Here is a 21,406-nt window from a genome sequence, read left to right as displayed (position 1 = left end):
TGTCGCATGCGTGTTGCTGCATGTGTGTAACATTGGGGTTCATCTGGTGATAAATGATCTCTGATTAGAAAAAGATGGCCGAGGAGATGGAAAGAGGGGGGAGAGAGACATAGACAGACAGGGGGAGAGAGGGAAAATAACAGCAGTACAGAGAGACACAAAAGATGGGCAAAGAGAGGGATCAGACACAGAGAATATGAGGGGGAGACAGAGAGGGATATAGGAAACAAACAGCACAGCAGATTAGAGAGAGAGACAAAGAAGGAGAGGGAACGAGACAGGGAGAGAGACAGAGGGGGGAGTTCAGTACTGATTAGAGAGAGCAAGATGACGTCGGTCACTTCAGGATGGTGGGCGGTGAGGGAGTTAGACGACCAGATGAAAGACACACACACACACGCACACACACACACACACACACACACACACACACACACACACACACACACACACACACACACACACACACACACACACACACACACACACACACACACACACACACACACGTGAGAGGGCTGACTCTTTGATCACAGCACTAGACAGAGAGCAGATAGATTGGGGGGGGGGGATAGCTGTTTATACGTGTTCTTGTGTATGTGTGTGTTTGTGTTGTGTGTTTGTGTCTGTGTGCATCAGAGACTGTGAGTTGGAGCGTGCTGGACGAGGGCGGGGTGGGAGGGGGGGTTTGAGGTAGGGGAGCGTTGCTTCGGCTGGATCTCCCAGAGACCAAAGCCCAAGATGGAGGGAGGTGGAGGATGCGGAGAGATGGACAGCGCGCCGTGGTGGGGGGGGTTCAGCTCGAGGCTTATCTTCACGGATCACAACGATACCCAAAAAGGAAAAACAAGTTGGGAAAGAGAGAAAGAGAGACCTCTATGCACCTCAGAGGAGCACAGAGTGTCCCCCTGGTTTAAGACCCTGTTCTTAATATTGACAGTGGCTTTCGACACGCTCCGAGGTCAGCAGGCATTCTCACTGGCTGGTGAAATATCTACTGTTTACTTTAAAAGTCTCTCGTCCTCTTCCTCTCCACTGAACTTTCAGTAGTGTTTATATTTACTTAAAACTAATTTATAAATCAAGAATGGCAAATGGGAAAGGGACGAAGTGGAGGGAATTGAACTGCTGGACTAGCTTTAAAACTTTTCTAGCTTTAAAAGGTTTGAACAGAAGTTCTCTCTCTTTCTCTGGCTATCTGTCTTTCTCTCTCTTAGGCCATCTCTCTGCCTTTCTCTCCCATTGAGAGACCGAGCATGTGGTATTCTATGGTATGGTATCAGACATACAATCACTACATTTCATGACCTATAACAATGCGAGAAGCTTATGCCTCTCTCAAGGGTTACATTAACATCAACAGCTGGCCAGATGAGGCTCCACACACCCACACACACCATGGCGTTGCACTAAAAGTGTCAGAGGAACCAAACCCTCTGTCGCACTCAGACGTCAAAATGAACCGCTGAAGCGACTACTAAAAGGGGCACTTCAGTTTTATTTTTAAGAACTTTTGGGGCATTGCAATCACGATCTTCGTGATCGCATGACACCATTTTTAGGCAATAAAAGCCATTGTCCTTGTACATTTCTGCATGAAATTCCCAAGGGATCCCAAGCCAATCCACCAGTGTACTTACTTCCCGATTTCCCCGATGACGGGGGCAGGACACAGCAGGAAGGTGTCCTCCACCTGGGCTGGTTTCTCATCTGGGGGGGGGGGGGGGGGGAAGGAATGAACAAACATCTGGATGAATAACCATTCCTTTTCAAATTTCAATCCTTAAGGCGCCTCTACATGGCATTGTTCACATTGTACCAAGTGTACGGCATGGTACCCATTGTACCCAGTACCCACGTGTATCTGTTTCTGCCGCAAAACAGACCCTGAGGTATGAATTGTCTGTGAGAAGTTATCTGTGCAAACAAGCTTAGTCTACTGCCTAATATTGTACATAATTGTTTATATTTACCATTTAAATCTTTATTTATAGACTAACCAATCAGCGGTCTGGCCATATCACTCGACCCCAGCAGTGCAGTCGGAAAACAAACGTTTAAGACTTGTAGTCTGTAGAATCTGGTACGGGATTTACAGTACTCCCTACCATGGAAATATTGATATATTGATATATTGAGTTCTACCGTTATCCCCTAAGATGTTTCATGTTCATTTGAGAACTGTTCATAATGCGTGTGAGGAAATACAGAGTTCCCATAGTGTGTCCAGCATGTGTGTTTATTGCACTACACAGTAAGGTCATGATTTACTTACTTATAGTAATGGTGTCATTGACTTTGAAGCTGCAGAGCACCTGGTCGATATTTCGCGCATGGAGGAAGCCATTGCCTCTCACCACCACTTGAAATGATTCTGAGGATGACATTTTTTACATTGTGAAGTCGAAAAGATTTGAACAATAATATCCAGAAAGACTTAAAGTCAGAGGAAATGACAGTGACATTCAAGAACTCTTTGAATGAAGACACTTGATACCCAATTACCGAGTGACCACTCAAACCCATAAACGTTAAATACTGTGCTTTTTAATTCTCTAGACTATGACCTCAATCATTGCAAAGTTACACATTAAAAAGGCACCATAGCCACTCACATCCAGCTTACAGATTTACAACAGACTCTAACGGCGAGGGCTGAGAGGCACGTAAGAGACTATGTGATGCGTGTGGGATGTCTTCAACAGAAAGGGCCCAGGGGGATCCCGCTCTTCAACCAACTGCAATAGCAGATGTGCGCTTCCCACATGTAAAAAGATGTGGTTGGAATTAGGTCAAGAGAATACGTATTTTGGTAAAGGATTTGCTGTTTAATCAGCGCTTTTATGATTCCACCACCTCTTTAACATGCTGAATTCAAAGCAATTAATGTCCCCTCCCGATTATCTTTCCCCTCCTCGATGTAAATATAGCAGTAATCCACTGGTATTTTCCAAACTACAGGAAACTTCTGAAAGGCAAGAACATTGACAGTGTTCAAACAAGGTTGCGTAACGTGTTATTCCACTGCTCTATCCCCTGTTAAAGTTTTTTTTTGTCAAGGCAGAAAAAAGCTTGGATCTTTGACCATAGCCTTTCCCAATACTCTTTCCTGGGCAGCAGGGCTCAGAACTATTTCTGCTTAGAAGACCTATCAAAGACCTAGCAACCTAATCGTGGTAACCAGGCAATAGAAATATGATGGGGACGATATGCCCTAAATATTACCTTCAACTCCATACTACAATGTATTGTCCCTCAACTGCATCGGCTCTAATAATTCATAACTCTAGCCTTCAGAGAGCTACACCCAATATACACAAGAAATGTGTCTTTGTACGGCTGTGTCGTACTGATGGGATTTCTATCTTTCTATCTCTATCCGTGGTTCCTACTCACCTCCTGCACACACGCTGGACGGCTCAGCCGCCAAGATCTCGATGCAGGACTTCTTAATGATCTGGAGGAGAGAGAGAGAGAGAGAGAGAGAGAGAGAGAGAGAGAGAGAGAGAGAGAGAGAGAGAGAGAGAGAGAGGAGAGAGAGAGAGAGAGAGAGAGGAGAGAGAGAGAGAGAGAGAGGAGAGAGAGAGAGGAGAGAGAAGAGAGAGAGAGAGAGAGAGAGAGAGAGAGAGAGAGAGAGAGAGAGAATTCTAAAAGGCCCTTTGACGTCAAGTAAAGAATGCCACTTGCGTTCAGAGCAGAGGGGACCGTTCACTAACTTGTTGGCGGAGACTCTCAAAAACATAGGATTTACCTTTAAGACATATTACCACGTTGATTTTGGGTTCATGCCCCTTTAAACGATCTAACATGTGTGTGGGTGGGGGTGTATTCTGGAAGATAAGTAATACCAAAATGTCTCCTTCTAACTCTAACGTTTGAATCCTTAAATCATTCCTCTTCCTTTTTGCGGCTCTCATTGTTTAAATTGCGCCTGCCTGCTTTTCTGCTCAAGCTCAAGAGTGAATTCTCCATTGGTGCTCTTTGACACTACAGTAAATGCTTCCTTCTGGGATCCCTGTGAAACAGAGGATTAAAATGAGTTGGTGGTTCTTCCTGTCGTATACGAATAAAAAGTCCTGATTTAAGACCACGAGAGGATTCGGGTGGCTCAACCATCCCATACAACGTTTCATCCAGATTCAAACTCTTCGTTCTCATTGCGTATTCAACACAGATGGAAAAATAAGACAACTCCATAAACTTCTAACACACAATATTCATAACTGCCAAAACAGGGTGGTGGGGGAAATGTTTGGAATGAATAATCTTTGTCAGTAGCCGTAACGGCAAAAGATACGAGTGTATTGGGTAAAGTTTGTAAAATAGGAATAAGAGTTGGACTCTGCGCCACAGTGCAACATTAAATCGTATAGACGCCGTTACTCACCTTTTGTAATGCACTACAGATGATATGGTTTAAACATAGGCAGAGGGACTTCTTAAATGGCTACATACTCTGTGCATTTACGCTGCTTTATTTACCGAGTCGATGACCCCTCGGAGGGATTGGAATCCTCCCAACACAGGAAACACATGCTCGATTGTGTCTGCAATGGTGGCCAGCTAGGAGCGAGAGATGTAGAGAAAGAGAGAGAGGTAGAGAGAGAGAGGTAGAGAGAGAGAGGTAGAGAGGGAGAGGTAGAGAGGGAGAGGGAGAGAGGTAGAGAGAGGTAGAGAGAGAGAGAGGTAGAGAGGTAGAGAGAGAGAGAGAGAGGTAGAGAGAGAGAGAGAGAGAGAGAGAGGAGAGAGAGAGAGAGAGAGAGAGAGAGAGAGAGAGAGAGAGAGAGAGAGAGAGAATGTAGAGCAGAAAGAATAAGGGACATAGTGGATAAATATGATTAGATGAAGCGCATGTTTACTCTTACAACCATGCAAATATAAAACCAGAATCCATTATCTGTAATACCACTATTCACCCGGGAAGACATCAATTACAGGGACATATATATGTTTGTCTATATATGATTGTGTGGTTGTGTGTGTGTGTGCGTGCATGTGTGGACTTGGGTGGGAACAACCCGTAATGACCTCTACATTATGCTAAATCATATAATAGGTACATTTATAATCAATGCAACGGCCAATGAATCATTATCACAGAAAGAGTCATTCTAGTCTAAACATTACAGGGGTCAAAATCCAGGTTGAATCAGAAATGCAAGAAGCCGAAACATCCTGGTCATTTCGAGGTAATGCTTTGAATAATACTGAAATTCTAGACATAGACTCTGACCAATCTGGGAGATAGGCAGCCAAACCGATCCAAGAGGCCCCTTAGAAAAATGGACGACATTCTTCCTTGGGATTGGCTTGGTAGTTCAGGAAGTGTTTAAATGATAGGTTGGGATAAACTGCAAGTGGTGAGAACGTACATGCGGTAACACGATGCGCATTCGGTCGATGCATAAACCATCTTGCGTATCTGCCTTCTCGATTAAGATGTGGTCGTCCCGCTCGCAGTGTTTTGTACATCAAGTTCTTCTCGTGAAGCCTAAGGGCATAAACTAAGTGTGCCGCTCGTGTGTAGAGCGTATTTATTCACACATACACACTAGGAGGTCGGGGCGTGGTGGTGGGGACATCAGGCAGCGATGACAGGCCTCTGCATGTGGACACGATTTCACGAGATAGCGACAAGCTCAGTTTTAAACCAGACTTTTCAAATGGCATTTATTCCAAAGTATCTGGAAGCCACTTTTAAAAAGACCAGCGGTAAAGTTGCCTTCTTTATGATGGTACAATCAAAACAATGTCAACTTTCCTGCCTTTTTACAAACAGCCGTTAATTAGCGGTTTGTGCAAATTATAATGCTTCTTCTTAAAATAGATAGTTCATCTACTTTGAACTTAATGTATGGAACATAAATTGAATTAAATTGTCTTTTTTTACCTGAGTCTCGTTAAATTCCTTCACTCCAACGCAGTAAACAATGGCACCAAGAGACCTGGCCCTCTCCGCCTGTTGGTAAAGAAACATGAACAGTCTTTATCTTTGTGGCATTAAAACCGAATTGTTGGTAAATGGTAGGCAGCTGATACCTTAGGAGAGTCGGTACAGTAGACAAAGGTACATGGTTAGTACATGAGGAGAGAGTGAGCAGTCAGATGGATAGGCCAGTAGAATATTGAAGAATTGGAACAGTAGTGGAACAAATGAAGAGTACAGTAGAAAATAGATGAGTTAGAACCATAGCACAGAGTACAGTGCTATATAGTAGAGTTCGAGCAGTAGAAGAGCGTACTGTAGCATATAGTACAGATAAAACAGTAGAAGAGAGAACAGTAGTATATATTAGAGTAAGAACAGTAGTAGAGAGTACAGTATTGTATAGTAGAGTTAGAACAGTAGTAGAGAGTACTGTAGTATATAGTAGAGTACAATATACAATAGAGGGTTAGCACAGTAAAGTTAGTAGATCGGTGCTATAAGAGAGTGAATACAGAGCTGATATATTCGGACATCAATCCTTACCTCCTGCTGAGCATCCCTGAGCTGATGTTCCTGCAGCTCTCCGTCTGTCAGTGCGATTATAACACTAGCCGTCCCTTTGGAGAAACATGCCACACGTTAAAGAGGGAAATATCATTGATCGTTCTTCTATGCCGTCCATGTCGTTGTGTGTGTGTGTGTGTGTGTGTGTGTGTGTGTGTGTGTGTCTGCGTGTATCTGTTGATGAGTCTTTCAGAGAGCTTACCTATGTTCTCGTGGTATATCTGCTGGTTTGCCTAGAAGTGAGAAGATAACAATACAGTCAGAAACCATATGAGGCAGTCGAGATCTAATTAACATTTAGCACACTTTAATCGAGAGAGAAATACAAGTGAGACTGAGAATCCCAATGAAGTTAAGTTAAGGAGCAAGGGTCTATATCCTGTTATTACATAACAAGAACTTGGAAGTAGACGCAAGCAGCCTCCAGCCCTAGCTAGCAGATGTTCGTTATGTTCTCCACCCAAACCTACCAGGTTCAGACCCTGGTCCATGCAGGTGTCTCCACCAGGGATCTCTCTATGCAGGGCGTTCAGACCCTTTCTGATCTCCACCCTGAGGGAGAAGGTGAGCACAGGAAGCATTTTTAGTCATTGTCTTGTTATTAATATGATAGAAATTCCTATTGAAGTCATTGAGCTTGTGAGCCTGTGGGGACACGCAGGCCTGGGAACCAGACAAATCTGCAAGCTCATGTTGCTCTGGCATATGTGTCTGGCCCCCCTCCCGTTCAGACAGATTTCCAGCGGACCTGGCCCGGGTCGGACCAATCACAACCGTTTATCTGATATGGGGCGGGCTTAATAGGATGACTGAGCAGAGAAGCACCATATGGGAGCGCAGCTGAGGCATTTTTCTCAACAGCCAAGATTGGCTGGTACATGGTCTGCTGATTGTTTGTTGGTCTATCCGATTGTGTCCGGAGGCATTTTTGTCTGCGCCTGTTAATAAAGCCTCGTGGAAAACACGTCTGCGAATTGGTCTGGCTATCTGAGGAAAAGTGGGTTTGATTGGCCATGATATGTTCTGTAATGACATGAACCTGTTCTCGGTCAGCTTCATGATGGTGACCGCGTTGGAGGAGAAGGTGATGAAGGACATCCTCAGCATTGGGCTGTAGTCAGAAAACAAACCAAAAAGGTTGAAATAAATAAACAGACGACAATCACATCACATTGAAAAGGGAGGCCGTATTTTTCATACATTTGTCAATATGTTGTTTTAAGCCTATTACTGTAAACATCCCCAAAGGAAATATTACTTCCTATCTTTTCAAAGACTATATGACGCTGTAAGTGATTTAATCTGTATGGAACGCAGGCACACAATGTGTTGAGGGAAGTGCAGTAAATCTGTGCCATGGCGAGGGGGAGGGGGGGGGATGGTGCTGTTTTCTCCTGATGTCGCTTGTTGCCTACGGGACACACTGACACCTGGCACACCAATAAACAACATATGTGCTCCAGCGAAAAACCAGCACAAAAATACCACTTTTCCACAACAATCGCATTTCGTTTCATAACAAGATAAAGAATGAAACCATGCTGGATTTGTGGACCTATCTTGTGCTTTATCTTTTTCTCTTACGCTCTTCCTTCTCTCGGTCTCTCTCTCTTTGTGTGCGGGTGTGTTGGTGGTGCTGAGTTTATGCACATGTGAGTGCATGCAAAGACATTTCCACAAAAGCGCTCGCCCAAATAGGAACCCTGAGAAAAACAAGCGTGTGTCTGTCTGTATATATCCGTCTGTGGATGCCTTTTAAATAAACGTCAGAGCGGAGAACTATAAACAAACATAGCGGGAGAGATTGCTCATCTGTTTTACTGGAGAGGCTTTCAATCCCACAGGACGCGAACCGGGCCACGTGGCAGCCAATGTGTAATCACTAACGTCAGGGTTTTTTGGGGGAGCTGTTTACGGTCTGCTATCGAAAGCCAAGGATTCCAAAGCTGAATCGGTCTTGAAAATATTATACGTTATGCAATATTCATATATTCATTTTGTCTCTTACCGAGAATTCTATTCGGGCTTTGACTTTGGAGTAAATCTTGTTTCCATGCATAGACTATGGAGATCTCTTTGACTTCATGATTCTTGAGATGGAAATTCCCTCTGTGTGTTTAGACCAGACTTGTTATGAAGCTAGCTTTGTTGAGAGACGACAATCTTCTACACCTTAACGACTATCACCCTTGTTCCCCCCTGACTATCTTCATGTATATTCCCTCATGCCATCAGCCAAATAACAGTCGATGACATCAATGCTACTAGGGTTAGTGGCTAAGTGAAAAGGCTCAGTCTGAGAGTGGTGACACGTGGTGTAGACCGGCGATGCAGTGGTGATGAAGTGGCTTAACATATGGCTTCTCCTCCAAGATGGTTTGTTTATTGGAATAATTGATGTGTGTGTATGTGCTTCCATTCAAGATCTTCCTTCGTTGTAAACGATTCCTCAAGTCACGAACAAATGTAGAAAACTTGCTCTCTAATCATTTTGAATCCAAAAGACAGTGTGTATATATAAAGGTATAGAGGGTGATTGATTAGGCTTATAATAAGTGTACATTCATTATATATATTGTAGCTTACCTTTTGAATTTCTCTGCCAGGTTTTCCACAAAGTAATAGATATCGTCCCAATGGTCCATCACACTGCCGGACCTGACACAAACACACACACACACACACACACACACACACACACACACACACACACACACACACACACACACACACACACACACACACACACACACACACACACACACACACAGAACAACGTGTCAGATCCCGGTTCATTAAGGAGCCCATGGGGGGGTTGGGATGAGAGGAAAGGATGTGGGGGGGGCCCTGGGTGGTGAGGTTTACGACACTGCTTAACCGGACCCTGAGGGCCCGGGAAACACACTCCCCAGGGGCCTCCATTATAAACACACACTAATATAAAAAGCTACCGGGAAATACACTCTAGGTTCTGCCCCCACTGCGGCTGCACACACTGGCGATTGGATTTGAGAGGTACTGTTTGTGAGTGTGTGTGTGTGTGTGTGTTTGTGTGTGTGTTTTGGTGTAGATGTGAGTGTGTGTGTGTTTTAGAGGAAATTAGTGTGTGTGTGCGTGTTTGTGTACGTGTGTTTGTGTATGACTGTCGGTCCGTCGAAACAGAAAGAAAAGATTGAGCGTGTGTGCTGGGGCGAGGGACAGAGGATATGTGACTCTGAAAGACTTGGAGGATATAGTCCAGCAGATGTGGACAGGAACAGAACGACTCACAGGAAACGGCGCTAAAAAAACCCATCTCTTAGGACATAACATATGTATTTTTACATGACCTGTTCTGCTTTCAATAGCCTCTTAATAATGACTCATTGTGTCATTAGACTTATAGCACTTTGTGTCTTCTGCATTATTTTTTCGTCTCATTAGTGTCACAAGATTTAATAGAAAGAAGAACCACAAGTGCCACTGCTGTATTTTTTCATAAAAACGTTGAATTAAATTATTTTAATTATTTCTACAATATCTGCTTATATTTATACAATTTGAAGTATAAAATAAGACAATCTCATGTCAATTGACTTGACTTTTTCAGTTTCACTTTGCTAAAGTGAGTGTACTCCGGTTCCAGATAAACCCAACGCCTTTAGACTATATTCTCAGACACATAAAGACACACTTAAAATATAACACCCATACAGACTTTTCCTGCAGGAAAGATGCTATTTTGTATCTCGGTCATCTCATCTTTACAGGGTAAAAAAAAACTTCAACATTAATATTTGAAGTCCCTACTCATCAATTTTGATGAGTAGGGACACAAGTCGAGAGGTTTGCAGGGCTTTTGCTTGGCCTGCTTGGACTAGGTTACACAACCCTGCATCACTCAACTTCTTACAAAAGCAGTAGGGATTGACAAGACATTGCAAAAAGGGTTTTTCTAATGACAAGTGCACTGCTCTTTTTCCTCCATCATCCAGACTCGGGGGTTTTCAATGTGGCTGATGAAGCAAAGGCAAAGGACAAGACCTTACAAGCTCAACAGAATATTTTTAGAAAAGTGTGAGGGAGGACAAGTGGGCTTGTTTTTTCACTTTGGTGTTTAAAAGAATCTGCAACGTGAGCAGTATACGGTATGAAAACACTCGGTTACAGACAAACATCCACTTGCCTAACCACAACATGTCCATTCTGTATATCTCTCTCTTCTCCTCTCCCTCTCTCTCACACACGCATACACACATGAACGCACACGCACAGGCACAGGCAAACACACGCACACGCACGCGCACGCACGCACGCGCACACACGCACGCACGCACACACTCACGCACACACACACTGACAAGACCGATGGATAGGACGGTCTTTGCCCTGAGGGAAGTCTTTATGGGTACCGATTAAAAAACAAAAAAGCACACTAAGGATTCAAAGACTCATACCATCACCAACCATCCTCCATACAAACCTTTCAATCACAATGCATACATACTGTATATGTAGAAGTTCTAAATATTTAACATGGGCCCACATTTAAAGTCCAAAACTTTTCAGTGTGCATACGTTACACTTGTTCTTTTTGAATCACAAAGGGTCATGTTTGCGTTGGAACATGTCGCAGCTCTGAGGTATATGTAGCCGTGGGACGAAGACTTAGCTTGCACTTTTCTATCACCTGTCCCAACAGAGCCACAGAGGAGAGAGAGAGAGGAGAGAGGAGAGAGAGGAGAGAGAGAGAGATAGAGATAGAGTGAGAGAAGCGTCAGTATGAGAGAGAGAGCGAGACCGATAGTCGCGATACGCAGATAGCTCTAACAGAGGCAGAGATCGCGCTAGAGAGAATCGAGAGAGATATAGAGCGGCGAGAGATAGACGCATCTAGCAGATAGCATTCAGTGCCCATTTTCGCTTCCCTTTCCTTCCTTCCTCAAGGCGATTGAAAGGTTTTCATGTTGTTTTTTCCTTCTGATCTAATAATAATGATGGCATGCTTATAGTCCAGAGTGTTTTGCTTGTTCTTGTAAGTTACCTCAAATGGAGCATGTTAACCTTGCGAGTGAACTCTGACCAATGTTTTTGAACCCAAACCTGTAGCCACATAGACCCGTCTAAGAACTGTTGTGTACTGTGTGCTATTGGTGGATGGGGAAGAATTGGTTATCACAGAAGAATTGTGACCGTAAGGGCTGAAACTCCCCTGATGATCTCTCTGTGTGTGAACTTCTCAAACCACACAGCTCGAACACAGTCCAAACTTCAACGACAAATAAGATGAAAGAATCGTGGACAGGGGCTCAGGGCCTCTGAATGATGACCAATCCAAGTTTTTTATTTTGTTGCTATGAGCTCCTGAATGCTTCTATAAGATGGTCTGACACTTTGTAGAAAGGTTTATTAGCAAATGGCTGAGGGGGATGTAACACTCTATTTTTCTTGTTTTCACTAGGGTGGACGGAGTAGGTTGTGAGCATAATATTGAACTCCAATGGTTTTCCTTCACGAATGGGATGGAAGGAAAATTAAGTACAGTAGGTGAATTTATGATAGGAAAAAACATACACAGACCAGAAGAAAGAAAAGATTGAATGAAACAGAAGAGCGAGAGAAACTAATTAAAGAGAGAGAGAGATAGACACACCTGGTGATTGTTATGGTCAAGTCATGTGCCAGTGATCAAAAAGAGGAAACCATAATATGAAAATGCCACCCAAAAAGCAGCGGGTACCAAACTCCCTTAGCCAGTCCTGTTGAAGCAACCGTGTGACTCCCTGCTGACTGAGCCATGTCAAAGCCAGACCAGTTCCAGTATAACGCTATGTGGGATAAACCTCCGTCAACCTGTGGCTTCAAAAGTCCCTCAACTCTTTTCTCACCCTTTAGTGTTTTCTCAAGGACAGACCTGTGGCCTCCCCAGCATTCCACCGGGGCCCACGCGAACCACCCAGCCACCGGCAGCCAACGGCCCCGTTCAACTGACTTAGCCCGGACACATGTTAAAACCGCTAACCTACTTTTCAACAGATGTAGCTGTTGGTGGGAGAACGGTTTTACTTCTGGAGCACAGTTGGGCGGTTGGACTCTCACTGCAGCCTCTCGCTGCTTGGAAAATTAAAATGGTACTGTAGGCCTACTGTAGAGAAGACACCATTTCACATGATGGTTATCAAGGGACCAAAGTGAACAGGATTGTGCAAACACATGTTGCTGTGAGCGGCCATGCTAATAAGGCCAAACGTTTTTCAGTTCTGCCAGCTAGTTCAAAGGGCTTCTTAGAAACCATAACTGTTTGTTGTGGTCGGTTCCCCAGTGCCCCTGGGGAGACCCAACATTTTGGACATTAAACCATGGCTCCCCTTTTCCATCTGCCAAGAATCACAGCCAACGAGAAACCTTTGTTCCCTCTAGAGATGGACCAATATGTGTGGGGGTGATGTGTATACCCTCATAGCGTGTATGAGAAAGTTAAGAACCATGCGGAAAAGAGCATTCCAAAGTTAGGAGGGCTCCTGGCGTGTTTAAATTGTTTATGATGTACAGCTGCAGCCCTGGCATGGGTTTGCCTGGACATCAGCACCATGATGTAATGCTCCTAGGGTGCCACCAGATGACTTGATCACAAACCAAGAAAAACCTATTTGACCATTACTTTTAACATAGTCATTAAGAAAGAGAGGCAAGGGATGGTGCAATTGGGCAATGGTGTCGAATAAGAAGGCAAAGGTGATTATTGAAAATAGCGTTTTAGGAGTAAATGTATAAACTCGCAGAGTGGAATCCTGGGCTGGTTAATATAATAAATAAGGACGGAGTGAGGTAATGGGAACTGCTAAGGAGAGCCAATAAGGGGAAGAGAGAGAGGAAGAAAAACATTGTCAGATTCTCTCGCTCTCTCTGCACATTATCATTATTATTGCCATGAAATATAATCTTGAGTGAACTTTACAAACCTCAATTGGTGTGAAAATTGACTCAAATCAGGGAGCAACTGACTTAATGTTCATTCTTTCAATTTCAGAATTACAGTTAATATCACATTGCATTACAGCAGCAGGGCAATTTCTCTATAATTCGTTGACCCCAGGAAATGACAGATGTGTCTTGTAGATATGCAAGCTTTGGGAATAGCTACACCTAAAACCATGTCTTTGGCTGGTGACCACTCCATAATAAACAGTGGGAGGCTCCGCAGTACTCCTGAATCATCAAGGGCAGGGGTTTGATTGAAAACTGGATGGCTTTACATCAACACTGGCCTCTGGCCCTGATAATCAGTGGCTTGCTACGTGTCCATGAATGACAATTTTACAACTAAAGGGGAATGGTGTGAGCCAATACCCAAATGCTGGAAATTACGTCTGTGGCTGCTAAGCTTTGGTAATGTAGCCATCATCGGTTGGTATGACTCGTCTTGCTGCATCAGCAACTGACTAGATGAGAGATGATTTACTGTAAAAGGAGTAGAGGGAAGAGACATCGAGACATAAGACTCAATATACCGCTATACGGCTATACGGCTGCGGTCCAGGCGTAAAAATAATATTCTGTGACTGCCTAAGTCCCTCAACTCTATTCTCTACCTTTTAGTATAAAGGCAAAGTACATATTAGTTGTAAAATTGGCATTCTTGGAACCATAGCAAGCCACTGATATTCTGATGTAATTGCTTTGTTTGAATGGTTGGAGTAGATAATGTCCCAAAACATTTAGTATCATCCAACTATATCAAGATGTTTATGCTAAACCCAACAGAAAAAACAACAACATTACCAAAGGTAAACAGGATTCATTGCCCTGGACACAAAAAGAGAAGATCACACTGTGTTTGCAAACTAACTTTAAAAGTTGGTTTGCCAAAGTTAAAAGAGGAGTAGGTTTGGAAAGCTTTAAAATTGTACAACTTCCAAATATGAAAAGAAAACACATCTCTAACCTGGCTACACTCAGTGAGTTCCACATGACTCTCATGACATCATTCAAAGCTCCCTCCCCCCAGTGTGGCCCGTGGTTCTCCGGAGCATACACAGTATAAATGGCGTCTCTGGGTTTCTTTACGAGCCACCAGAGTCTATCGGATCAAACCCTCATTAGAGCCAACTTCACCAACCTCCTCGCCACTGGCCATAATAATGAGGCCGGGCCTTGCAGTGTTCCTCTTGATGCCCTAATGTAACACTCGGTTACAACACCCAATTACTCAGACTGCTACATGTTCCCTCAGCCCAGTGACCCTCTGGCTGGGAGGGCTTAACCCGACAGAGGTTATGATTTTATGCCATACAGTAACATAAACTCTTCTGACTAATACATCCTGAAATAACATGAGCCATTGTCCAGAGCATGGGTACTGTATACCATGATGCATATATAAACATTCTAAGCAGTGGGATTCAAAACCTCTAACCCTGGCTGTGATGATGCAATGCCATGAGTTGTATCAGTGCCATTAGTGCGCCAGGAGACAAAGGGACACGGTGCCTACAGGTATGCTATGAAACATTAGCGATGGTGGAGTCCATAACCTTCTGACTGCAGCACCCAAGCCACTACTATATACACTCTACTGTGTTATTGGCAATGACCCACATTGTCAAAGGTAATATAGAAAAAGGGTCTACTAGTGTTGTAGTGCCACATGTGTGTGTATGTGTGTGTGTGTGTGTGTTTGTGTGGAAAGCAAGGGGTCTTTAATTACCCATTTTTCTGGATTGCTAGTCAGCAAAAACTGAACTTCCTGATTCTCTGCCAGCCTAACAATAGAGATTGACCAATAAAACCTGTTCTTCTTTAGTAACATGTGTTGGTTCTCATGGATGAAAACAACCCATGATTCTTCCAACATCTGGGGAGCATGATATGCTTTATGCCCCAAGAGGAAAAGAGACAAAGAAGAATTTTGAATCCTTCTCAGTGTGCATGTGTCTGGGTTCAAATCTCACAATAACCAAGTAGGATAAGTTATTATTTGAACCCTGAAAACCTTTTCTCGTGCTAATAGTCCAGATAGGCCATAGGCCAACTTGTTGTTAGCGCTGCTAAAGGTATGATATACTATATAAGGCATATAGTGACTTTGGGTGTACGGTTCTGCTGAGCGGCGAATCCTCTTCTAAACTATTTTATTTTTTGCTCATGGGTTGAGCTGGTTTCTGCTTAGGTCCGGCGTTGCACACGCCACCACAACCACAACATTTTCCGCTGTGGGCGGACAAAATGAAATGAATGAATCGGTTGCTGAGGAAGAACATTAGTCCCTAAGGAAAAGAAAGAGGCTTTGGGGGAAGATAAAAAAAACTAAACGTCCTGCAATTGCTGAATTGCTTAAATTGTATCAAGGCGAGTAAGTGGGTTTCATTTAGCCTTGCATACTTGCGTAGGTAAACGGTTGAACAACAACAACAACAACAACAACAACAACAACAACACGGGCATGTTAAAATGATAATTTCAGTATGCACATTTTGTGCAGCATGTGTTTCCATCAGAGCGTCATCCGCACACGCGTACAGCGTCCGATACTGAGCAGGCAAAGATGTAATGATGGGCAATCTAACTCCCAAACGGATTTTTCTAAATCATGATAAAATAAGAACTGGGGCAAGTCTGACTTCTATAATATTTGAAATAAGAAACTATGAATATTAACATTTAACACTCTCTATTTTTAATCGATGACGAAAATCGGACTACTTACTTATCAAGCACGAAATAGAGGTCAAAGGCCCCCTGGCACGAGCTCTCTTCCTCCTCTTCGTCAAGGGTCTCGGGCTCAGCTCGTGCAGATGGCGAGAAGAGCAGGAATAATCCCATAAAGACGAGCACAATCGACATGCTTTTCGAAACACGTGTCATGTTTTTTCATTTAAAGAATAAGACGTCTAATCCTTGGAAAAAGAACTTTCATTGAGATATAGGTCAACGCCTTGTCACATTACAAAGGTAGTTTAAAATGTACATTGCATAGGCAATGTAAGGTCGACGAGTGGCTCCAGGAGAACGCAGGTAATGGACTTTTATGTGAATCGGTCATTTGAATAAGTCAAACATGACTCAATTAGTTTTGTGCAACACCTAATGGTGAAATGAGATGGCAACAAAGTTTCCTGGAAAAAAATAAACCTCACGATATGACCTAACTACAATCCACGCGGGTACCGATTTTAAAATTCTGGAGAAAAATGTTGACAAAAACCAATCCAGTGATAGAAGGGTAAAGGAGGATGATTAACAAAGTTTTTTTCTATCAATAACAGGCGAATGGAAATGGGTCATGCGGAGCTGTGTTGGCGCTGGACGAACTATGAGCTAGTAGAGGACAAACTTGGCTGAATTGGACCAGGTTTCATGTTTCATCTTAAGGAGGAGAGCGAGAGCGAGACCGGGTAAGAGAAATAGGGGGAGGGAGAGACTCAGAGAAGAGAGAGAGAGTGTGTGTGTGTGTGTGTGTGTGTGTGTGTGTGTGTGTGTGTGTGTGTGTGTGGGGGTGGTCTCTCACTTATTTCCTCTAGTAGGGTTTTGGTAAAAAAAGAGGGAAGGCATAATCGTGAAACAAGTTATAATAAAAAGCATTAATCTCCGTTGGAGCATAGGGTATATGACATACATAAACAGTGCTGGCAGGATTCTTAATGTACCACATACCTTCTTCAAATCTGTTTGTGTGTGTGTGTGTGTGTCTGTGTTTGTGTGCGTGTGTGCGTACGTGCGTGCGTGCGCGTGTGTGTGTGTAACATGTTGTTAGATTTAACATAATTGTCTAAGCCTCATCTAAATTTAATGTTTTCTCTTGATCCATCACTAAAAAGGAAAACTAAAGAGTAAATACGACAAGCACAACCATTTGTATGGATTTTATTTTATTATCATCCACCATACATTTCTCCAGTTAAAAAGGACCAAATGTAAAAATGTTCTCATTACAAAGATACATTTTTATTTTGAAAATCAGAAAGAAGCATTAACCTTGCTGCACAGAAGCTGTATGTGAGCTGTGCGATTAACACTTCATATGATCCAAATCTGTGTTTTGCTTGTGTGTGCAGTCTTTGTTCCTACAGTTCATGTTGTTCTTTTTGTAGCTAATTAGATCACAGCTCCCAATCCTCTAAAGAATCTGTACTCCAGTCAGCCACAAGTAGACCTACTGTGCAACATAAATAACTCTTCTACACAACCTCCTTTCACAAACGAAAATTATTTTAAAACATATCTAAATTTCCTCCTTTCACCAAATACAATCGCGAACAATGCTCCAAAAACAGAAATGCAGAGGACTTGAGAGATAGGGAGTGTGGATGCCGTGTGACTTGGCCTTGTAGTATTTGTCAGTCTTCACATATCTTTTACGAAGAACATCCCCAGGATCCCCCCAACCCTCTGCAAACTCTCATCGCACGGGGACTCACTTCTGGCCTCCAAAGTGCTTGTTGAAGATGGCCTTGGCCGTACCCAGCGCAGCCTCGGCCGCCACGGGGATGTGGGGGGTGACTCCGGTGCCCTCCCAGGCCGGCCCGGCGGTGTTGTCCGAGTGGACGGTGGGGACGGCGAGGAAGACGTCGCTGTCCCCCACGCGGAAGGTCTCCGCCGGGTGGGAGGAGCCGGAGGTGGGCTCGCCCACGATCATGGCACGGCCGCGTCTCTTCATGATGTAGACGAACTCCTCGGCCGCACCGGCGGTGGCGCCGCTGGTCAGGATGATCAGGCTCTTCTTGGTGCCGTACCTTGTGCCTGAGGGAGGAAGGAGGTGAGGGGAGAAGAGGAAGGAAAGGGAGGATGCAAGGGGGGAAGAGTTGAATAAAGAATGGAAGGGCACAGGGAGGGCACAGGGATGGAGGTTTGGAGACAAAGGAAAGAGAGGAAGGAATGACGAAGAGGAAGAGCGGAAGGAAAGGGAGGATGCAAGGGAGGAAGAGTTTAATAAAGAATGGAAGGGAGGAAAGGAAGGGATGAAGTGGTTAGGAGAGGACACAAGAAAGGGAGGAAGGAAATATAACGTTTTGGGGGAAGAGAAGGATACGAGGAATAAATAAATAAAATATGTCAATGGTCAAAGTGCTAGTTCCCCAATACTACTGGAAATGCTCTTTGATTAAGGAAACATCAAAACAAAAGGTGAATCATTATGATCTAATCGTCCCTATTTGCCATCTAGCCGACTAGCCATGATATTTATTTTGCTTTTGAATACAGATCCCATTATCACAGGAAGGTATATGCCAATCTCTTATTTCTTCGAACCTTTTCAATGTACTATGTGGAGGTAATAACTCTCTAATAACTTTTTTTGAACACAGGACAAAACATGCCATCAAATATGTCGAAATCATGAAGCTGAATAATCTAAGACCAATACGTTATTATTTCTTCTTCTTACCAGTAAGCTCGGGAAGGGTCCACAGCTCCTTGGTGGTTCCAGAAGGTCGGTCATGCAGCTTGTCAAGCAGGATCTTCGTGTCTGCGTCAAAGAAGTAAGAGCAGAAGCCAGATATGGCCGTAGTGGGGCCACCAACATTGTTCCTGCAATCACAATCATAGTGCATGTGTTAGTCAGGGTGCATTGATTAAAAAACCAGAGGGAAAGATGAAGGGGATTTAAGAGCCTCGTTGTCGAAGTTGAGACAGATGAAATAGATGAACAGATGAAAATCAGAAAGATGATTGGATCTGGAGATTTGGCTCAAAGTAAAATGTAAGTTGGAACATGGCTCCAGTGAAATCTCCATTGATGTCTCAAATGTAGGAATTTAACCAATTTAACCTGTGCAACCACTGATATGAGACATGTTGATGAACACAAGTAGATATCTTTCATTGCTAGTGGATTCCTGATTCAGGGGAACGTTAGCTGACTCTAATTGGCTTTGGCTGTGAGCAGGCTTATCTAATTTACCTGAGGTCAATGATCATGGCGTCAGTGTTGACAACTTTGTTCCAGACATGCTCGACGATGATCTGGGCAATGGCCTTGACCTCCTCAAAGTCTCCGAACATGTCGAAGCGCAGATAGCCAATGTTGTTCTCAAACACGTCAGTATGGAAAGACACCTTGATCAGCTCAATGAACATCTCCGGGGTATAGTTCTGATGAATAAACACATATCAGGTCGTTTTGAAGGTAATTAAAACATGTCAATGGACAGTATGTGGTCGCTTTTCTTTTCTTTAAAAAAGAAAAATATATATATGTATAAACTTTTTATTCCACAAAACATTTGAATATACAGTTCATTCCTCAGCTAAAAAATAATAAGGGCTGTAAACAAAATCTTTCCGTTTATTATGATCAAATTACAACATGTTCGATCCAATCAACATAAACATTAGACCTATTCCAATGGCAGCACTGCTCTTACCATTGGTGGAAGGGCGGGGATGTTGCTCGTTGTCTTTAGGCCCTTGTCCCCAGACAGGCTCTTGAGATCTGCCGAGAGCTTGGTCTCCAGCTCCGCCTTGGAGTTGACCCTGTTGTACGCCCCGGTGGCAAGCAGCACTTTCAGCTTCTCTGCCACCTCGTCTCCTGCGGCCTCAAAGGCATACTTCTCTGTGATCAAGTTGGCGGCGCCTTCAATAATGGCGGGCACTTGGGCCCTGATGTTGAGGATCTTGATGGCGGTTGCCAGGGCGTCTTCGGCGTTCACCTCAACATCGGGGGTGACGCCTTTGACCTCCCACGTGGCGCCCGTGATGGGGTTGACAGACTTTGCGGTCGGCACGGTGATGTAAAAGTCTGTGTCGGCCACCCTGATCTTGTCGATTTTGACCGAGCCCCCGGCGGTCTTCTCGCCGACGACAGTGGCCCTCTTGAGGTGTTGCAGGCAGTAGGCGACGTCTTCGGCGATCCCGTTGGTGTTCCTGCTGGTGAGAATGACGATGGGCTTGTCGCTGCCGTACCTCTCCCCAAGCAGCGTGGACATGGACCATAGCTCCTTGGTGGTGTTGGAGGGGCGGTCATACACGCTGTCGATGTGGATCAGGGGCTCAGCGTCGGTGAAGTAAGACACGATGTAGGGGATCCCTGTTATATCTCCACTGCTGGTGTGGCGCATGTCGAAGATCAGCGCGGTGGTGGGCAGGATTTTATTCCAGACCAGTTCAAGGAGCAAAGCGCCGATCTTCTCCGCCACGTCCTCCGCGAGGATGTGATCGATCCGGAGGTAGCCGATATTGCCGTCCAGGATGTCGAGTTTGATGGAGCTCTGGAGGACGGCGATGAGCTGCTCGGGGGGCAGCGGGGGCATCTGTGGGGCAACAACTGGTGAATACTCTGGCTCATGGGTGATCTTAAGACGTGGGTCATTGATGGTGCTCTGAACCCCTGCGGTGAGCACGTTCGCCATGGTTTCTGGATCCGGGATGCTTAAGATTTCGGTGTTTGTGCTGGCTGCATCGATGGCTTGTTGCATGCCCACCATCTTCTCTGGAGAGCAGTAGTTGTCCAGGAGGATCTTAGCAATGTCTACAATAAGGCTGGGAGGAAATGCAGAATAGGCGACGAAGATGTTGCTGAAAATGAGCAGAGATGCTACCAAGAAAAGGATCTTTGCCATCGTTCCGGATCGGCTAGACGGAGCAGAGCAATAGTGTAAGGATAATTGTCCACTGAAGCTTTCCCCCTCGAGAGGTTGTCGTTAAAATGACACTGATTGGGCCGAAAGGTTTCTCTTAACACTCCGTTAAGAAGATTACCCTCCACACGCAATAAACCCTTAATCGCATTATCCTACTTTTGTAAGACAATTACAGGCCAGCCAAGTAGGGTTACCCAATATGTCTTAAACATACACAACATCCACTGTTCCCTGTGCCGTCATATTTTCCACAATGTAAACTGACACTGAAATGTCTATCAGGTATCATGGCTTGTGAAGGTTTAACTAGGCCGTGAACTTTTAATTTTCAAAATAATTTGGGATTTTTTGTATA

General features: G+C 44.1%; 2 protein-coding genes across 2 annotated transcripts in view; both read right to left on the bottom strand.

The window, feature by feature from the left end:
• Positions 1 to 16,835, bottom strand: part of antxr1c (ANTXR cell adhesion molecule 1c) — a 30,102-nt gene extending 13,267 nt beyond the window's left edge. The window contains exons 1-11 of the mRNA XM_056577682.1: positions 16,179 to 16,835; positions 9,080 to 9,151; positions 7,533 to 7,604; positions 6,964 to 7,045; positions 6,696 to 6,726; positions 6,473 to 6,546; positions 5,891 to 5,959; positions 4,483 to 4,563; positions 3,397 to 3,457; positions 2,276 to 2,374; positions 1,641 to 1,710 (exon numbers count right to left, since the gene is read on the bottom strand). Coding sequence (XP_056433657.1) covers positions 1,641 to 1,710; positions 2,276 to 2,374; positions 3,397 to 3,457; positions 4,483 to 4,563; positions 5,891 to 5,959; positions 6,473 to 6,546; positions 6,696 to 6,726; positions 6,964 to 7,045; positions 7,533 to 7,604; positions 9,080 to 9,151; positions 16,179 to 16,336 — 869 coding nt within the window. The 5' untranslated portion in view covers positions 16,337 to 16,835. The remainder of the gene's footprint in view (positions 1 to 1,640; positions 1,711 to 2,275; positions 2,375 to 3,396; positions 3,458 to 4,482; positions 4,564 to 5,890; positions 5,960 to 6,472; positions 6,547 to 6,695; positions 6,727 to 6,963; positions 7,046 to 7,532; positions 7,605 to 9,079; positions 9,152 to 16,178) is intronic.
• A 1,050-nt stretch (positions 16,836 to 17,885) lies between these two features.
• On the bottom strand, positions 17,886 to 21,050 carry rbp3 (retinol binding protein 3). The gene is made up of 4 exons (XM_056576967.1): positions 19,837 to 21,050; positions 19,374 to 19,564; positions 18,858 to 19,000; positions 17,886 to 18,211 (listed from the first exon to the last, which is right to left on the bottom strand). The coding sequence occupies exons 1-4, from the start codon at positions 21,028 to 21,030 to the stop codon at positions 17,886 to 17,888; spliced, it is 1,854 nt and encodes a 617-aa protein (XP_056432942.1). The 5' UTR covers positions 21,031 to 21,050.
• Positions 21,051 to 21,406: the final 356 nt, after the last annotated feature.

The sequence above is a fragment of the Gadus chalcogrammus genome, chromosome 18 (assembly GCF_026213295.1).
Source record: "Gadus chalcogrammus isolate NIFS_2021 chromosome 18, NIFS_Gcha_1.0, whole genome shotgun sequence".
NCBI lineage: Eukaryota > Metazoa > Chordata > Actinopteri > Gadiformes > Gadidae > Gadus > Gadus chalcogrammus.
The sequence above is the reverse complement of the archived record's forward strand: the minus strand, read 5'-3'. Positions and strand labels throughout refer to the sequence as shown.

Coding starts and splice junctions, on each gene's coding strand:
- rbp3 (XM_056576967.1), bottom strand. CDS start 21,030: ATGGCAAAGATCCTTTTCTTGGTAGCATCTCTGCTCATTTTCAGCAAC. Junction 19,565..19,836: donor TCCCCGCCCTTCCACCAATG/GTAAGAGCAGTG, acceptor TTTATTCATCAG/AACTATACCCCGGAGATGTT. Junction 19,001..19,373: donor GCCATGATCATTGACCTCAG/GTAAATTAGATA, acceptor TTGTGATTGCAG/GAACAATGTTGGTGGCCCCA.